Genomic DNA, 20,906 nt, shown 5'->3' with positions numbered 1-20,906 from the left:
TTTGAAAGCACATACCGCAACAGGCGCACGTGTAGCCTGGAACTTTCCCTCGATGAAGTCGCTAAAGCCGTCATCAGCGGCGAGGTCAAGCGTTCGTTCCAGCACCGTGCAGGTCATATCGCGGAGGGGGTCCACTATCAAATAGCTGCGCTCTTGATCTTCCGCCTCTATGGGTTTTTCAGGTTCCGCCTGGAGATTTTTTACAAGCATGAAAATGTGGTGTTGTTAAAAATAATGCAGGAAAAACGAAGCTTGTTAAACACAATAGAGAATCGAAGGGGAAAGATGTTTGGAAATATGATATGTCACGACAAATCAAATAACTGAGCTGTATGTAGACCGAGATGAAGTTATTTAGATCATATAAGAGAACAATTTAATATCGTGTCATATATCAGGAAATTAAACGAAAGGCTGAATAACAGATAAGAAAAGGAGTGTAACAAACACGCCGTCTAACAGCAAACTTAACTAAACTTCTAAACTTTAGAACCTACGTTCTAAAGCTTGTAAAAGTGCCCTCATTCATAAAATACTTTTCATCACACTTTCTCAACACCACTTGGTAAACAGTGACACGACATGCAGACCAAGTCGACCGTAATATCCTAAATCATGCCCACGGGATTTTTCATTACATTATCGCCCTATGGATTTCTTACGTCAAAATTAAGGAAAAAGTTTTTGTGCTCAAAAAATCGGAACGTGTATTTCGCATAAACTTAAAGTATAAAAAAGCTAAACATTTGCAATTTAACAAATTTTTAGTAAATAAAATTTATTTTGTGAATTCAAATTCTGCAGTATTTTTAGAGTTTGGAAATTATTGATCTTATATCTAATACATTGTGACTGCATGCGACTGTGACGTTTATAACATTTTAGTTTGAGTTGTATTATCTATGGAAGAACAGCAGGCAATCTGTTTAAAAAAAACCGCCATGTGCAAAATCCGTAAATGTTATGTTGTAAAGCGATATTTATCCATATAAGAAATAAATTATCGTTATATCTATTTCCTCGCAAATGTGATAAAAAACATTGTATTATAGCACGGGCGGTAAAAATTAAAAATTCGAGCGTTTAAAGCCCTCAGCCTTCGGCTTCGGGCGTCTAACAAACTCTCGTTAGTAATTTCTTATCCGAGTTTGGTAATTCGCTTACATCTTCGGCGGTGGGCTAATTCAAGTAGCATTCTTTTTACGAATTTAATATTTTGGCAGCATACACTATAAATATGTATTAATAATAACAATGAAAATTAAAAACAATTTGCTGTCAGTAGTAACCAAACAACAAATAAAAACAAAATAATTTGTTTCAAACGCTGACGCGCGTAACGTCCGAGCAAATTCGCTCGTAGCGAATTTCGCTACGAGCGAATGTTGCAACGCTACTTTGTGGCCTTTGACGCTTGTAGCAATAAGCGAACTCGCTAGGAGCCTGACGGCTCGTGGCCCTCGCGTTAATGTTCATGCATTTTCGGCGGTAAAAAGCCGATACTGCGTCGTCGATGACGACCAACGACGCAGTATCGACGATCGACGCACGATCGACGACCTTAACCGTGCCAAGGGGCTTATAGGTGACTCAGAATTAGTGGAAGCTGCAGAGCCTGAACACCGCCGTAAAGTTGCATGCTTATCGGTATTTTATCACGGAAAGATTACGATGGAATTCCACTATTTAATTCCGCCTTCCCCTTTCCATCACCGGGGAACTAGGCACAGGCTTGGGTCCACCCCTATGTTATGGATATTCCAAAGATTCGAACGAAGCATTACGCTTCTACATTTAAATGGCGAACGGCTATGCAGTGGAATTTCCTGGCTGTAGACTTGTTCCCTGAACGTTAAGTTGAGCCTTTTCAAGGCGAGAGTGAATAGGAATTATTTAGATGTGCATGCTCCATTGTCTACCTCATCGTCAGTATCCATAAGGTGAGATGGAGGTCAAATGCGCACTTACATTTTATAAAAGAAATTACTAACCTCAAGCGGTCGACTAGGATCGATAATGGTGGCGACGTTGTCACCCAAGGCGTCGCTGACGAGATACGTCCGCGCTCGACCCGTGTCCGTAATGACGTAGGTCTCTCCCCCTCCTCCGCCGGCCGACGCCTCCTCGTAGGAGGAGTTGTTGTCAGCGCACGACAACTCGTCAGCGTTGTCCGTAGGGTACGTGTGTGTTTGAGACAGAATGTCCAGTTTCTCTTTCGCTGCAATTAACAGGTAAAATATATATATGTGTTACGTTATAATTTATGAATACAAAGATCGAACTCTATCAGTCGTAGCGCTATCTACGACAAATCTATGAAAGTATTTTGTCACCCAGGCATCTTTAAAGCTACCAGCCCTGACTAGAGATGTCGCTATTCACTGTAATTAAGTGTTTTATTGAATGCCAGGATGTTTCACGTGTATGTGTGTAATGGAGTAATTTTACAAAAAAAATTCATATCATGGTGGTACATGTTCTACGTGCAATTTGATTCACACTTCTTACCAAAGTCGCCAAACTTTAAATTAACAAAGTACAACGTCTTAAAATTAAATTAAAATGTACAACAATTTAAATTTCCATAATCTTTGAAAGTTTTTCTTCACTCAGCAACAAAATAACTGAATATCATGATAATAACACATTGTGATATTTCATTATCTATTTCTGCCGCCAAGCAGCAATATAAGCATTACTACGTTCCGGTTTTGAAGGGTAAGGGTGCTGGCGAAATTACAGGCACCTGGGACTTGTCAACTTATGTAACGAGGTGACGGGCGCAGTGGTAGTGCTCCTCAGATCTTTGCAATTTAATCTCTGAAAGTCACTGCAATTGTTATGGATAGGCGTGTCGCTTACCACCAGGCGCACGACTTGTTCGTCCCGTCACTAGGTATTATCAAAAAAAGTGTTCGGTTGCAAATGTGTTAAATATACATGAAGTGAACTCACAGTGGTCGTGGGGGTTGGGTAGCAACCGGCATAGCGCGTAAGGCCGGCAGGGCTGTGCGCGGGACACCACCCAGCGGGAGCCCTCTCCAGCCACGCCCAGCTCTGAGAAATAACACATTCTGATTATTTATAGTCTGCCTTGAGTAAAATCACATTAACAGGATTGCCAATATTCGTGACATTTTAAATAGCCATGTAGTTGTTGTCGACAGATTTATCGATAGATTACGAAAGAATGTAAAATTTTGCTAAAAATGTCTGCATTGTGAATGTAACGACGTTCTAATGATTACTAAAAAAAAAATGATCGACAATTACATTAAGCAATTGATACAAAGTTCCTTATGCTATTTACAATTTAATTATAAATATTTACCTCATTAGATCGTAATATATTGGTAGATGCACAATTCCATACAATATCAATCACAAACCGACCCCTGCTACGTAAAGTATCGTATGTCGAAGTTGCCTAATTTACAGGGGAGCGTTTTAAAGTTTTGAATTCATTGAAATGAGCATAATTATAAATTATAAAATAAATTGTGGTTGTTCATCTAACCGATTTTGTAATACTCTATGTGAGTAACTATCTTTGCCAAATAAAACTAAGAAATGCTAAAGTCACGTGTTATGCTCATTCCAGTGAACTCAAAACTTTAAAACGCTCCCCTGTAACCTTGGCAATTTCGACATACGATACTTTACGTCGGAGGGATCGATCGAGTCACGGTTATTTATTTAGGTGCATACCTCTTTAGTTATTTAGCGAGTAGTATAATAGTGTGACATAATTCACTCTAATATAGATCTTAAAATTTTAGAAATAGCGTCGAAATACATCTGTGCAAGTTTCTACATATTACCTTTTATCTTGAAAGAGGTAATAAAGTTTAATGGCATCCAGAAACGAAACATGATTCTAAAAAAGTGTATTGTGTAATGAATCTTAAAACTATTATAGAAATTACAAACGAATCACATGATAACGTGAGGTGTGAATTACATCATTGTGACACAGTCGTTTACGATGCGAACAATGCCTTAAATTAAAACGAAAATGATGTAACTAAATGATATATTTATTGTCAGTAAGATTCTCCATTTTTTTTATACTTTTGGTGAAGTTTTTGTATTTTTGAACTGCACACTGCGACATCGTGATTCGTGCGTGGTTACCAAGCGAATGCAAATCAAGCCTATATATGTATCGGTGCTTTCTACCTTGCTACGTCGGTGCCACTTTTTGAGCGGCTACAGTGTATCTACCAATATATTTGATCGAAATTTGCTTACATTCTATTCCGCAGCAACGTAATTTTGAACCTTAAAACGTACCTTCGTAAGTATTAACTGCGCTGTCGTTGACGGCCGCAGATAACATTTCGTGCTCTTCCGCAACGTGACCAATGTACACGTCCTGAAACACAAACGGCATTTTATACAATTGGACTCCATTTGCAATCTTTCTCAAACACGCTCGAAAATGTTTACATTATTTTCAAAAAAGAACCCACAAAGTTTGTCATTTATGGAACTTGCAACTCTTTGCTGGTCTAGTTCGGCAAAATAGTAGGAAATCCATTACTGCCCGCTACTCCATACTTTTAAATTATCTACTAACAAAGAGCTACGTAAAGACTAAAAAGAAACTGTCATACAGCCATCTGCTCATTAACATCAATGTCCGTAATAGTGCACGAATATGTATGTAGTGCTGGTACTACATACTTTAAAAAATTGGCGATAAAATAAACGAAATTACTTTGAAGTACGTTTTTGTTATTTTTATTTTATACGTTTTTTACGCGAAGAGTTCTAGTGAGAAAAGCAAAAATATAATATTGGACTGTACTCCGCCTAATTTAAAACAAGAAACAAAATTTGTCATGGTAAACTTGATTTACTTTTTCTATTATACATTATCTTTAGTAATTTATTATTTCCTCGCATCGTTTGAAAAAAGCATTATATATACATCGGCGGGAACGGGTATTGCTTGATACGAAGCATAACATTCTATCTTCAACATTTAAATATCGTTCTCTATACATTATAACATACTGAATATAGCCACATGAAACCAATTACTGTCGTAACTCAAAATTGTAAAATTGAGAAAACACGATTCGAAAATTAAGAAAAAATATTTAATGGATATTGCGAATAATCTGATTATTTTTATTTATACATAATAATTAGTTATCCATTTATAAACGAGATTATTGCATTTATTGGTTTCAGTCGGCGAATGTAAAACTGTGTGTAAAACTTGAACTTTCAAATCGTGCCTTTTCAATTCCTCTATTTTGAGATACGACAATATTGCAGTGCATCGGAGATGTTCGCCATAGCTAAGATGACTTTGCAGCTATCATACGAAAAAGAATGGCTTCCCTGGTGCATAGGCTTCGTGGCAGCGTCCTGAGTATATGTAATTGCAAACAAGGTCAAGGGTTCTTTTCGCGACCACTGGTCCCCATATTAGTTTTAGAAAAAAATATTCATTATAGTACTAACTCTATTTTTAAGTGCTTTGTTACTAACCTCTATGGATGAATATTCCGAAATCAAGATATTTGACTTGAATTCCGTATCATGTGCGATATTATATTACACGATTGCAACAACCTAAGAAAGACGTACCTTGGGCGGTGCGTGCTTGTAGTGCAGCGAGATTTTGCTGAGTTCATGGTCGAGGTCAGCAAGCGCTGCCACGTGACGTGCCTTTTCTCCGCCTTCGGGCACCTCCACGCCCTCCGACTGGATGGACATGACAACAGTTTGTATAACATTAAACAAGTAAACACAAAATAAAATAATTTTTATTTTATAGATAAGCTAATTATACTTGAAATCGTCAAACTGATCAAATTCTACCGCTCATTCGTAAGGCAAATTCTCCTGAGAAGAATGAGCAACTAACTCTAGGGGTTGCTCTTTGAAATAGACATTTGAATATATTTCGCAATTACGATATATATTTGAAACATCTTAGCTCGAGACTACCTACAAAAGATAACAGGTCACTACCACAGATTTTTGTCATCCGAAGCTGCATAATAACCTTAATTATGAAGTTTTTGTTTCACTATAGTTTCAAATCTTGTAAATGGCAAATTTTGAATATCAATCGGAATCTTATTATAGAAGCGTATACATTGCCCCTTAAATAAATTTGTGATTTTGTAAAGAACAGCTAGTTTATTTTTATTCCTCGTATTAATGTTTTAAGTCTGTCACTATTTTTATACAAAAAAAATATTGTTTTTCTTAACATAAATTACATTTCATAAATGTACGATTTTCATAAAAGATATAGAAGTATTCGAGAACATCAAGCTGTTGTAGCCAAGTGAGTGCTGTTCATTATCAAGACCTAGGTGACCTAATAGTATACACGGTAGGCGTTGTTTGAAAAGCTCACGGATTCGATTTCCGGAAATTGTCCGCTTTCTAAATGTCTACTCAAAAGGTGCGACAAACTAGTAATTGTGATTAATACAATTTGATCTTACAAATAAATTGGAGTTGGTTTTTATACCGCTAGAGACGAAATCCGTTTGGCTAAGTTCTGGGCCGCAATAATAAAGTGCAAGGCATGCACTTCATTGTTGCGACTTAAAAACAATAAGAAAAAAAACAGTACATTACCTTATGTTGCACCATACTCCTGTGTGTTGGTGACAATGCAGGACTATATTCAAGCGGAGATTGCGGAGACACTGGACCCTGAAATAAATTTATCAATTATAATTAGCTGTTAATCCGTTACAGTACCAAATTACCAATTTAGCATTTCCAGACAAATCTGACTATTTTTAAATTCTAATAACAACTGTTGGATTGAAATGTTTACTGAATTGATATTCAATTATTTTTTATGTGAAATTACTCCATTAGTTTGTTATAATTATTAATACAAAGATTGAACAGTCAGAAAAAATTCCTTCGATCCGGCCGGATTTGAACCGACGTCTTCTACCGTGAGGACACTGCGAAACAAGAAAGCAACAGACGGTTGCATTACCCAGCACCGAAGCTGAATATATGGCAATCTCTGAAGCTTGTAAGGAAGCTATTTATTTAAGAAAGCTTCAAACTGAAATGTTATCAATAATACTTTGTATACCATTAAGACGTTTAATGACAGCCAAGGTGCTAAAAATTATTGTGGAATCAGATGTTCATAAGAGATCAAAGCGCATAGATGTGCGACATCATTTCATTGGAGATTTAGTTGCTAATAACATAGTTAAAGTTATACATTTAGAGTCACAAAATATGCCACCTGATCTCCGAACAAAAAGTTTGCCTTCTGTAAAACATTATTAGTTATTACTTGTTAAATAAGTTAGGTATAAGTAATAAGAACTAATTTCTTGTTTTCTAACTTTCATTCAAAAATATATGTTTATTTTGTACTAAATATTTTGATATAGTATGGCTGTTGATTTATATCAAAATATCTGTGCCCTACCCTATTGCCATTGGTTTAAGAAAAAATAAATTCAGTCTGTGCTTAACGAATGCGGTGTTTTATTAATAATAACGCACACACTCATAACACCTCACTAAAGAAACCCTGTGCCACACATAAATAAACGCAAATTAGACCCCACCTCACGATAAAAATAAATGTAGGCCATACAAACATTTCTCCTGGCCCGGGATTCGAGCCCGGGATCTCTGCGTGGCAGATCAGCATGGTAATCGTTCAGCACGGAGGCAGTAAATTGGTTAAACTTACTAAGAAACTTTATGGCATGAGCATATTTTACTAAACATTAATTATTAAAATACATACGGAATTCGAGATAGAAGCGAGTTTGTGATGTAGAGAGAGCATGTACTCGCTGTAAGACTGCGATTTGTTTGGCGTCGATGGCTGAGAAGTAGTGGCGCTGTCCACACTTGTCATACCTGAAATATGACAAATTCAACTTCAGAAATAAAAAAAAATTTAATTAAAATGCTATTTAAAAAAAATATTTGTGCGATTTTTCGGTATCAAACAATTAGGTGTACAGTAAATTATATGGTATCACAAAAAAATCTACTAATAACAGCGGACAAATATTCTCATAAAAATTACTATTTAATTAGTCAAAGTATTATAATACCATGTCTAGGATGTCAATATTACATTGTCATTACAATTTTACTGTTCATTACAGATCTACTATTCGAGAGAGAACAGTGATAGCCCAGTGGAAAAACGCTTGGTTCTTAATTTACAAGTCAGCAGTTGGAATTCCAGTGACGACGTGTACAGTCTGTAAACTCGGCGTGTAAACTCAGAGGAGCGAGCCCGAATCCGAACCCACGGCCTATTGCTTGAGGCTGTGTCTCAAACCATTAGGTTACCAGGGCTTAAGGTAAACAACGGAACGAACCAACGGACCTCACGAATTTTTTTTGTGCTTATTGTCGGATCTTTGTATGTGGTTTTCAACTACTTTTTAGCCGTAGCGCCATCTATGCGAAATCTACGAAAGTATTTCGTCATCCCGTTAGGTAACTTTACAGCTACCAGTCCCGGCTAGAGATGTCGTTATTAATTGTAATTAAATTTTAGATCTTTGTTTTAATAATCACAAGAATTATATTCATAGGGATACTAACCAGCCATCTCCATATCGACCGCTCTCCTTGCCAGAGCGTGATGCACCGCGCGCTGGGCTACCAACTGGCCGAGGTTCTGCCCCACCAGTCCTAAGTTCTGGCTGGCCAGACCTAAATTCTGACTCGCAAGACCCAAGTTTTGAGTGCCGATGAGATTCTGACCGCCTAGGCCTAAATTTTGGGTTGCTAGACCTGAAAAAATGTTTTAGTGGAAATAAAGTTTATCTATAAAAAATTTCCACAGTCGGGTAAATCGCAAAATACTCCCCACACGTGAAAGATGCTGAAAGTACTGACTAGTTGTTTATGAATTGTCGTCATGTTGCGGCTTTTTAATTCTTCTGAAGACAATACAAACAATGTCAAACAATATTACAAGTGCCATCTTCAATTACTACATATGAGAATTACTCCATTTGAGAATACTCTATTTTAGAATTACTCAATTTGATAAGTACTATATTACAAAGTTATGGTACAGTGAATCTGATTTATTAAAAAAAATATTCATACCAAGATTTTGGCCCAAATTATGACCCATCAAATTTTGATTAAGAGCCAAGTTCTGAGCTCCCAGCATGTTTTGCTGCTGCAACAGCGATGGTGGCAGGGCCGGTTGTAGTGGTGCGCCGAGGCCCAGACCCAAGCCAAGTGGACCCACGGCGGACTGAGCGTTTAACTGGTTTTGGAAGGCTTGTTGTTGCACTGTAATAATAACAATTGAGTGACTCTGTGCGACAGCGGTGTGTTTTGTACTAGAACGCAGCGTACACCTACTTATCGGCGCTGTAGGGACTCTCATACCAGTGGGATTATTCGTAAATGAACCAGGTGTAGTCAGTTATAAACAAATTTAAGAACAATTTTGAAAGTGAAATAATTGTGTAAAGTGGATGACATATCGCCGGTTATTACAATCTAAACTGCTGACTCCATTGACTAAATTGACTATTTTGTACCAAACGAAAGAAAAAAAAGACGGTCAACTGTCAAAGTTGCTATAATTGTGACCTAAACAAATTCAGATCACAAAATATACATTTACTAATGAGATTTTAGCGATTCTACCTTTTTCAGTATTATATTTTTAAATCAGTTTTGTAATTACACACAAGTAGGTTGAAGTGGAGTTAACAATTTCACTTTTTTTTATGATACCAAGCAAGCTACACGTCTGTCAATAACAGTTGCAGGTGCCACTCAGAGCTTTAAAACAAAAAAAAATCCCGCACTGCCACTGCGCCCGTCAACCTGAGACATAAGTTGATAAGTCCCTGAAATTTCACTAGCACCCTTACCATTCAAAACTGGAACGCAGTAATCCTCACATTACTGCTTGTGGTAAGGTGGCAGTACTTCCCAGGACGAACTCTTTCACAAGCAGCTCTACTGCCCCAATAATGCTTTTTAGCGGACGATATTCTAACACAATATTCTAAATAACTTAGATAAGTTAAAAACGAGTAAAAACTCTATATATACGCACCAATAAAATCATTAGCCGTAGCGAGCATGGGCTGGTAATACTTCGGCGCGTACTGCGGCTGCGGCAGGCGGCAACCGGCCATCGCAACTCCTGCGCACGCTACGCGACACACACGTGCAGTTAGTCACTACATGCACACTTAGCACAGAAGTCGGGTATTCGATAGACTACAGAGCGATTGAATTCGTACTAACCATCAAAATACAAGTGTTCAGAATTGGGAAAATTAATTTACCAAAAGTATGAACGTTTTCTTAGTATGGACATATCCATTTCTTTATCAATATCAATGCGTATACAATTTCTTTTTTTACTGTTTACTTTCTAAACATTCCAGAATGTAGGTAATTTTATAAATGGCTAAAGCATTTAAATACATAAGTGCATATAGAAACACAACTACAATAATTTGGCAACTAATAATTTGTCGCCAATGCACTCAAATTTCAATAAATAACACGTATATTCAAATACAATCAGCTCTGAGAATCCCGGGATTCGTAGAAGGGAATGTCCACATTATTATTTAGTTTAGCTAAATTAACTCCCTTAATTCTGATCACTGATAATAAACATTGAACATCATCGGCCTTTACTTTGCTAATGGCGTCGTCCGCCATAATTTTTATATTATTTCTACAGAACTACCGTACGTACATAGTCATTTTAACTTGACATTAGCCATAACATTTAAAAGAAGAAGAATAACATCATTCGCAATAAGATCCTTTGAATGTTTTTTCTTGTTTTTCAATACGTGTTTTGTCAATTTCACAATTTTGAGTTACTACAGTATTATGTTCCATGTGCGTTAGCAATATCATAAATATAAATCATATGTTTAATATCTTTATTATTTCGACTGAAGTTTTTGAACCCAAAGTCAGGAAATAAATTAAAAATAATGATAATAACATAACTTAGAGACACGGCCACAGCGTTCAGAAGTATTCGTGTTTTCGAATTTTACTGATGTTCATTGTTTATTCACTACATCTGTATTTATTATGAAAGGTTAAAGTAAAGGCTATTGTTTAAAACCATTTTTTGGGAAAGTTTCTACGTCTAGTCCCAAACAAAAAGATTAATTATAGTATAATCTGTCTTTTTTGACGACGGAGTAAAATGACATTTGCAGGGTTGCCAATTTTCATAAAATTTTAAATAGTTATGTACTTGTTGACGTTAATTTTATCGACAGATTCTGGAAGAAGGTAAAATTTTGCCCAAAATGTCTGAATTATAAATGTTACTACGTACTAATGGTTATTAATTGCGCTATTTTCTTTTGTCCATTTTGATCATTGGCCTATAGTATAGAAATAATTTTTTATTCATATATATCTTAATAAGGACATGCGGATTTCATTATATCAACTGAATTAAAGAGAAAAACTTTCGAATTATTTATTTATACATTTAAGGAAAATTCACGGACAAAATAATACAATTATGGTATACTTAAATATGAGTAATCCAATGGGATTTTAGAATTCCCACTAACATGTAACAATATAAAGTGCTTAGCAAACCAAAGAGATTTTAAGAGAAAATAATGAACACAATTAAACACAAAAAAAAAACAAAAATAATACACAATTATACAAACAAAACCTGTGTATTCATCGCCAATCACGTGATGTGTCAAAGTGACGTTTGGTCATTTCTCGCCTGACTGTGTCTACGCTTGTAGAAAACAAATCAAAGAGCGATTTACTGTCGTTTTGTTAAAAAAAAAATAATTATAATATTAAGTGACGGGACGAACAAGCCGTGCGCCTGGTGGAGGCTACACGCCTGTCCACAACAGTTGCAGTGCCACTCTGCTCTTTATATTATGCCTCCTCTTTGTATTTTTAGTAGACATAGTTCTTAATGCAGTGTATATGTGTATGCATTTACAAAAAATTACAATTCAAATTAACCTGCGTCCAGCAGTCGGTTGAATAATGGCCCGATGATAGTTCATATGAAACAAGTTCTGCCATTTATTACATAAGCGTTACCAACATTCGATAGTCGATAGAATATTTATCGACTGCAATCACTAGCTGGTTGTAAGCGGGCAACACTTTTGCGCATGAACTGTCATTTTACTCAATCTTCAAGAAAGACAGACTATAGATCCTATAGATATAAATTTACACTACATGTTAATATTATTGTTGTTACAAAGTTAAAAACCCCAACAAGTTATGAATATCCAACTCTAAGTAACAAGTTTAGTTCAAAGGTGCTAAATGTATACGATATTTAAGCTGAAGGTATAGTTATTTCAAACTGAAGACAAGAGGGGAAGAGAAAGGTTTTTGGTGTACGATTTTGTTGTACCTATTAATTCGTACACTGTGGTCAGGGACTTTATTTTTAATGTGAAATAGGATGCAATCGAGCAGACGAACCACTTGACGGGAGGCGGTCGCTCGTGGACATTCGCTACCCCAGAGAAGTTAAGCCGAAGTACTCAGCTTGTATAGAAAACACGTGCCGTGCAACAGACTGACGTATCTCCGTGCAGTAGTGCGGCGCGCGCGCTTACCACGCACCCCCTTAGACTTATCCCTGCTCAGTCTTTAGAGGGAGCGATCCTTACGTGGCACGGGGCCGCAATACCACAAAATGTTGTTTTGTCTTGAGACCGGTAAGGGCGCTGTACAATTCTGCAGCTGTTAATTGAAAGGGCGCATATGACATTCATGTATAATGCCGTGATCAGTAAAAAAAAATGCCGATCTGTCACTATTTATATTCTTCCTTGGTGGATAAGGTATGAAGTTATGGCAGGAGAAAAGTAGATTTTATTTTTTGTTTTATTTCTTTAAACATTATTTCCTCGGTTTTGAGTTTTTTTTACAAGCGCCCTTTCAACTAACGGCGGCATTATTTGCAATACAAAATTGTGAAGTATTATACGCCATCGCTAGCGACAACTGTCGCGGTAATCTCATGGTAGAGGCACAGGTCCCATAGTCACGGGTTCTATCAGACAACCATTATTTTCCCTGTCATTTTCCACCGCATTCTTGCTCAGAGCTTTAGTACAAAAACAACTTACAACACAATAAGACAAACAAAACACAGTGATAAAAAATACGATAGTAAATTCAACTAAAAACGTGACTAATATTAATATAAACTTGGTCTAATAAGACCAAGTACTCTCTTTACAAACGTGTATCGCATGTCATTTTGAATCGAACCGTTAATTTTTTTTCCCGTCAAAACAGTAAGTTGTGTCCATTTGTGCTAATAAAAACAATTTGTGCTCTATTATATGTGACTTAATGACCTAATTATTTAATTATTTCACACGGTATTTATCAAAGAAATTAATGAGTAATCAAAAATTCACCTTGTGGCGTGTTGTTAAGGAGCGTGTTGGAGAGACCGAGGTCAGGCTGCGGGAACTGCGGCTGGTTTAGTAAGCCAAGAAGATTGCCGCCTGATAGGTTTTGTTGTTGGCTGTATAGTGATAAAAAGGAATATTTAATTAAACTGAAAACACGATTACTTCTCCACGAAACACAGAATCCACAATAATAGCAAACTATTATAAAATGCAACTCAGTAACATGGGCTAAGGTTCACGATTAGGCATTGCTAATTTGTAGTTTTCACCTGTATATTTTCCCTTGCTGAGCCAATCTGGTGTACGGAGCGTGCACCAACTACACCCACATTACCAATAAACTTAATTAACTAGCAATTATTTTGCTACGGTGGAAGCGTATTTTAAAACCTTAACAATTACTTTATTATATTTCTGATTATTATTTTTAACAAGATTCAGAGCGAAGTATTATCCAGGCTATGAGTATTACTTGAAGTTTAAAGGAATACATTCTTTAGATTTTCGGTTATTGCTAACAGAGAAATATACTCACTTCATAATATTCTGTTTAAGCAACATCCGCTGTATATTCTCGGCATTGGCCAGGCCGTCCGTCACGCCAGGTGCCGGCGTCAGGTTCTGTTGCGCCGAAAACCTCAGCACAGGGTCAACACCCATAGGCAGACCCACACCCAACCCCAAGTCGCCACCCATTGGTGTCCCCACTTGACTTAACCCCAAAATGGGAGTAGTATCAGTAGCTATTTGCAGCGGTGTTGTTAAATTTATATTATTTTGTAACGTAGAATTTAATATAGGATTCATACTTTGTAAAGTGGGTAAATTCTGAGGCACGGGTTGATTGACTACGGGTATAGAGGGTATGGTCATGGGTATTTCTGGGATTATGGGTATATGGTCGGTGAGCGTTTGAGGCGCGTGTGACGCTTGCGACGAGGCAGAATACTGGTGCGTAGGAACATATTCTTGTGGAGTCTCTTGAAGGCCATTAACCTGAAAGAGAATATAATAATAATATCGCCGTCATCAACCCATTCACACGTACCACTGCTGGACACGTACGCATTTTACTTGAGTAATTTTTACGATTATTAATACAAAGATCTGCCACAAGCACATATAGAAGAATGGCGACATCTTGTGTATTTTGTAACCCAGTGTTTTTGACGACGTGCATTAAAGAGACGTGTGATTCATTATCAAAGCATCCAAAAAGCTAATAGAGTACAGCCTGTAGAAGCTGGGGTTATAAATTTGATATAGGTTATGTTCATAACATTGTACTGTATTTCGCTTCAGATGTTTGTTTGTAGTACCAGAAAACAACAAGTTTTCAGTTTGTCCCCAAAAATAATAAAAAACTGGCTGAACTATCCTAAATCTGCCAAACTCTGCCACATTTAATAGAACGTTAACATGTTCTGTCGCAATTAAAATGTATAAAAATTAAATGGCAGAAATCTGCCACAAACGGTCACACTGTTCTCAATCTCAAAATGACTTTGGCATTGGCAAGAGGCCTCTTGTCAAAACGTTCCTTTGCTAACTTTCGTAACTTTTATTAAAATATAGTCTAATTTTTGACATGTGTTTTATTTTTTACTTTGTCATTATTGTTTAATTGATTATTTGATTAGGTATTTTATAGCTTCAATGTTTTATGTGTGTACTGTGAAATAACCAATACATACCAATAACAACACAAATTTAGGTAGGTAAACATTCAATCATGCTTAAAATGAACGAAAAAAAGTTACCTAATCTATGGTCAAACTGAATCAATTGCGTTTTGTTCTTGCATCTATTCTAAAATATATTGTTTTGTAATTTCTTTATTCCCGACTTTTAAAAATATACATAAATATATTAATAACTAGGCGTAAACTAAAATGAAAAATTATACTAGCAAAGTCCATGAACGGCACTTCGTTGATTTTAGGTCAGCTTTCACCATCCTTCTTTGAAAGGTCCGCTAGTTCGTTCTGTGGTTTAGTTGGCATAGCGTCCGGCGGTTTGCTGGAAGACGTTGGTTCGAATCCAGCCACATTGCAGGAATTTTTTCTTAATCTTTGTATTAATAATTCCAACAAACTAGTGGAGTAATTTTACAAAAACGATTGAATATAATGGTAATGAAACATCGTGACATTCAATAAACTAAAAATATTTTTTTTTAATTGACATTATTTTTAAAGACACCAAGTGACGGGACAGACAAGTCGTGCACGTGGTTGTAAGCGACACGCCTGTCTATAATAGTTGTAGTGCCAATCAAAGCTTTAAATCACAATGATCAGAGGAGAGCTACCACAGCGCCCTTTACCCTGAGACTTAAGTTGACAAGTCTCATGTGCCCTGAACGAACTCTTCACAAGGAGATCTATTGCTACATATGTTCAAGTTTTCGTTATACAGTACGGCATGACTGACAAACGCGCTGTTGGTCAACCAAACGAAGACTAACGCGTGATTGTTCCTATCTATTTGTTTCTCTTTTGGTTTTAAACGCAGACCCGACGTCCGTTGACAGAGTTAACGCGTTTTTCGCACAGCGTCCGATCCGTATTCGTTCCGAGGGGTCTACTCTCGATCTCCGTCCGAAACAATTATTGCCAAATAAGCAATACTTGACCAAATGAAAAGACGCGTGATGCGAATGAAGCTTCATACTGGATACTTGTCTTTTAATTTTGTCGAATGTTACTTATTTGACAGTAATTGTTTCGGACGAATGTCGGACGTAGATCGAGAGTAGCCCCCCGAATCCGAGACTACAAATCTAGAAAACTCGGGCCCACTTCTAATGTCGCTTGTGCACTCAAGTCCAAATTCGAATCCGAGAACATACGAATATCGCTTGTACACATCTATAGATAAAATGATCCCTATGACATTTCGGACCGTCATTTATGCCTGTGACATTTCGGATCATCATTTGTCGGATTTGGAACTCATACGAATCGGACGTAGCTTATGATGAAATCAGTTCTATTCAGTATATTATGCTTTGAGGCGTGAAACTTACCTGTGTTTCAACTTTGGCTTCTGTCTTCTTTTCTTCGGTGACCACAGCTTTCTCCTGGGACTCCTCGCCCCGGTCCACAACTGGGCTGACTAGAAATCTGGAAATCTTCCGCGACGGTTTCTGGTGTTTCTTTTCGCCGTTCTGTGATTCTGTGCTGCTTGATCTATCTTGCGGCGCTGATCCCCCGTCGGATTGATTTGAACCTTTAATAAATAAGTTAATTATTTACAAAATTATGTTAAATAGTCTGGATCAGGGTTTTGCGAATACCAGCACCCACATCCACGGATAATCTATATAAATAAAAATACCCGCATCTGCACTCATCGGTACCGATATTCATTGCTAATGTTCCGAGTCGTGACATGACCTAAAAGGCACGCTGGAATACACAAACCTGGAATTTACAAACCTTCCAAATACGGACTGTAAGCCGAAAAAACAGCTCAGCTGTTGTTTTTAAAACATAACTGATGAAATTCCACAACGATTAAGCTTGGGCCAATTGATTGTTGTATGAAATAATATTAACATATTAACGTAATAACCTACAATACCAAAGAGAATTTTTTTTCATGTAGATAAATTCAGGAAGGACGTACGTTTTACGCGTTTTTTTGTATAAGTAAAGTGGATGCTAACTTTATCATCATGATCATGATCATCATCATCATGCATCAGCATCCACAGACGTGTAAAAAACCTGCATCAGCAACAACTGTGGTTTGGATTATAAATTAATAAAGCAGTGATAGCGTTAGCGACTTTCCAATTTGGCAAATTCATCACCAGCTTGGGCCAGAACCTAAGTTTTTGCCTTGAAGTAAATAAAAATGTGGGAATCTGATTGCCAGAGTTAATTCACGTTTTCAAAGACATCGTGAGAAACCACAGGTTGGTCCAGCAGATTATAAATAGCAGCTATAAAATTAGACGGGTTGAAGGAGCGCTGCAGTGTCTGTACAGCTTCAGTAATTTTTAGTTCACTAATTGTGACAGCGAAAGTGACGCGCGCGTGTCTACGCCAGTGGCGCTGTCACTGCGCTTCTAAATATTGTATGAAGAGATGCAGAGAAAGCACAAAGAAATAAATAGACTGCAAGTGCTGAGTGGACTTGCGAATATTTAATACGTATCTCTATGCAATAGTGAAGGCAGAAAGCGAGAAAATAACAATTACTATGGGGAAGAAGACTTTTTTTATAATATCAAGTGATGGGACAAACAAATCGTGCACCTGGTGGTAAGCGACACAACAGTTACAGTGTCACACAGAGCTTTAAATCGCAAAGATCTTGGGGCACTGCCACTGCGCCCGTTACCCTAAGACATAAAATGACGAGTCCCATGTGACTGTAATTTCACCAGCACCTATACCCTTCTAAACTGGAACGCAATAGTCACATTGAACTGCCTCCGTGGCCAAACGGTTACTATGTGCCGGACTGCCACGCAGAGGTCCCAGGTTCGATTCCCGGGCCGGGAGAAATGTTTGTATGGCCTATATTTATTTCTCTCGTGAGTTTGGGTGTAATTTGTGGTTGTCTATGTGTGTGTCCATGGCACCCGCGACACAGGGTTTCCCCAGTGCGGGACTATATTGAGTGTGTGCGTTATTTATTATTATTTATTACCGCTTGGAGGCAGAAATAGGTAAGGTGGCAGTACTTCCCTGGACGAACTCTTTCCCAAGGAGCTCTATTGCTACTAATAGATAGATAAACTGCTTACGCAAGTGGACGTGGAGTATTTAAAACGTATCTGCGAAGGCAGAAAGCGAGGAAGGTTAATACAGTGCGGAAGAAGACACACCGTAGCACGCTCTGTTCGAGTACAAGGCCTTTAAGAATGAAAGGCCGTTGGCGCAAGAAAATGAAGGCTCTGTGAAGAGACTCTCGTGGCAACAATGCTAAAAAGCAGAGAGCATTGGGAAAGATGTAGAAAGATTAAACTAGTAAACAAGAAATAGATGAGCGGTATAGACAAGCTAATGATGGCGTCTAAGAGAACACCCGCCTTCGTGATTGTAATCATTCGCGGGTTCATAAAGGAATGCTAGGTGAAGGGAAAGGTTTTAGTCCGCAGGACATTGTGATACCATCTTCTCAGTGGAGTCGGGCTTGCTGTATGGAACGGGCCGTACAGTATCCTTGAGGACTTCCTCTTACCGCGAAAAGCGAAAAATATTGTATGAAAATTAGTATTAGTACAAGTGTCTAATTAGAAGGTGCTCTAAGATGAATGAATGAAATATTTCCGGAATATCTTACCTATAGAAGAAGCAGTGCTAATCTTCCTTGAAATAGTTTCTATATGTGTAGGTTTCACTACAACCGGTTCTGGGAGTCCTGCTTCCGGTTGAGGGGTCACATCTGGCATGCCGGTGGGTGGCGCACCAGAGGGGGGGTCCAATGCAAGATCGGCGGGGATATTGTCGTGTGAGTGCGTAGGTGTCGTGCATTCAGAATTATCTTGATTCGAATCTGTCAGATTTTCTTCGCGCTCCGTCGTTTCAGAATCGTAGTCAGTCTGAAAAATATTACAGAATCATTAAGATAGCTACGGTGCTTTTTTATACTGCAATTATGGCGCAATTTCACAACATAATGGCCTTTTTTAGAGTGGCTGCGCGAGCCGGCGCCTGTCTCGAGGCTCGATCCGCCAGTACCTTTCACAGTGCTTGGTCTAGCCTCTGTTTGCAACTTCGACGTGTGGATCTAACGGTTTTAGTCGCTTCGGCACTGTGAAAGGGAAGACGCAAAGACCCGCGCGAACGCACCCGCCGCCACGCCTGCGCCTGCATTCTGAATGAGCAGAATTTCACAGCGCCTCGGGCATGTTCGCCGAAGCGCGCGTGGACGGCTTTGTCGCAGGTCTTGCAAAAGAAAATTACCTCGCTGTTGAATAGAATACGCGGGAGATGTAACGGTATCCTGAACGCATAACTGATAGACCTGACCGATGTTGTGTAAACTCGTACAGAGGCCAATTTCATTATTAGTTATTAAATATGAATCAAGGACAAACTCTATTAACATTAAAATGAACCTATGAATGAAATAAATAAATAATTATTATAATTAAATGATAGTATGATAACTGTTAATTATATTTATTTATTAATTCTGATTTACAAGTAATATTAATACATTTGATAGATATGAAATGAGTGCACTGAACATAAATTATAACATAAAATATTGCGTCATACAATGTCCGGACAGGAGAAAGAAAACAATGAAAAATAAGTAAATAACAAAGTAAATCTACGTAAGACAAATAAATATTACATTAGATGACACCAGTGGCTGAAAACAGAACTCTGCAACGTTTAAATGTGCCATAATTTTTCTTTTCCTGAACTCCTAAGTCTCGTTTATCACTTAAATCCCTTCATTTATTCCCTTGTTGCATAGAGTTATAATGTTCATATGTTTATTTATTTATTATTATTACTATTTTTTGCACATATATTACATACAGAAGTTTAGAAGTCAATTTTATTATTATGTATCCATTATCTGTATGTATACATTATTAGTATTCAATGAGTAGTGTATTTCTTAAAGACTTTCATTAGAAGATATTCTTTAGTTACTATTTTTCGTTGTTGCCTGCAAGGAATTGCTACTTAGCAATAAGACCATCTGTTGACCATTAACATATTATTCTGTGATACTGCTTACATTACTTTTCTATGTTGTCATTGTAATTTTCTTTATATACAATAAAGAATATTTCTGATTGGAGGTGTTATATATGCACGTTATATGTGAACGCAACCCATTAATGTAATAATAATAAGTGCCAGATAACCACAACAATTCCGTGGTCTCAAACTTGAGAACTCCTGTACCATGAGCATCAGAGCAACGGAATTCACTCAGAGGCACTTCCCAGAACACCTAAACAGAATTGGCTCCAAGAATCTCACAACTCGTATATGGTCTAACTTCGCTATGAATTACCTTATCGATGTGCAGGCGAATGGTGGAGTGCGTGGGCGCGCTGAAAACGGGTACGGCGCCGGGGTTGGACAGCACCTGGTTCACGATGTCTTTAATCAGCTCGATGAACATCGCCGACTGCCACTCCGGTAAAAGATTGTTTGACACCTGATATCAAAATAATATGATATCATTCATATGAATGACAATGAGAACGCCCAAAATGTGAGATAAATGGGGTTAAAATGGCAAAAATCGAGGGCATAGACTGTTTACTAAATATTTGTTATAAATCTAGTTTGTTCATATTTCATGATATTTTTCAAAATGTTTATTGCTTTCGGATCTAGACTATTCGATTCGCCTTTCTATTGAAGCAACTCGCTTGAAAATCGCATTGAAATAAGTCGATAAACTATTTTTTGTATCGAATTATTTCAATGCGATTTTCAAGCGAACATCGTAAGCACTTGAATCGGTTTTCATAAAAATTTAATCGTAATGTGCATCCGTAGT

At 37.5% G+C, this 20,906-nt stretch overlaps 1 protein-coding gene across 1 annotated transcript in view; it reads right to left on the bottom strand.

Annotated features, from left to right (window-relative positions):
* Positions 1–20,906, bottom strand: part of LOC113228959 (serine/threonine-protein kinase WNK1-like) — a 130,380-nt gene that overhangs the window by 16,249 nt on the left and 93,225 nt on the right. The window contains exons 20-34 of the mRNA XM_026462403.1: positions 20,412–20,558; positions 18,714–18,972; positions 16,444–16,646; positions 13,951–14,411; positions 13,419–13,528; positions 10,067–10,165; positions 9,094–9,285; positions 8,581–8,772; positions 7,763–7,878; positions 6,610–6,687; positions 5,602–5,718; positions 4,294–4,375; positions 2,956–3,057; positions 1,992–2,218; positions 16–189 (exon numbers count right to left, since the gene is read on the bottom strand). Coding sequence (XP_026318188.1) covers positions 16–189; positions 1,992–2,218; positions 2,956–3,057; positions 4,294–4,375; positions 5,602–5,718; positions 6,610–6,687; positions 7,763–7,878; positions 8,581–8,772; positions 9,094–9,285; positions 10,067–10,165; positions 13,419–13,528; positions 13,951–14,411; positions 16,444–16,646; positions 18,714–18,972; positions 20,412–20,558 — 2,559 coding nt within the window. The remainder of the gene's footprint in view (positions 1–15; positions 190–1,991; positions 2,219–2,955; positions 3,058–4,293; positions 4,376–5,601; positions 5,719–6,609; positions 6,688–7,762; positions 7,879–8,580; positions 8,773–9,093; positions 9,286–10,066; positions 10,166–13,418; positions 13,529–13,950; positions 14,412–16,443; positions 16,647–18,713; positions 18,973–20,411; positions 20,559–20,906) is intronic.

Source organism: Hyposmocoma kahamanoa, unplaced genomic scaffold (assembly GCF_003589595.1).
Source record: "Hyposmocoma kahamanoa isolate Upper Pololo Valley unplaced genomic scaffold, ASM358959v1 263, whole genome shotgun sequence".
In the NCBI taxonomy this organism is placed as follows: Eukaryota; Metazoa; Arthropoda; class Insecta; order Lepidoptera; family Cosmopterigidae; genus Hyposmocoma; species Hyposmocoma kahamanoa.
Note: the sequence above shows the minus strand (reverse complement) of the source record. Positions and strands in the feature narration are given on the sequence as shown.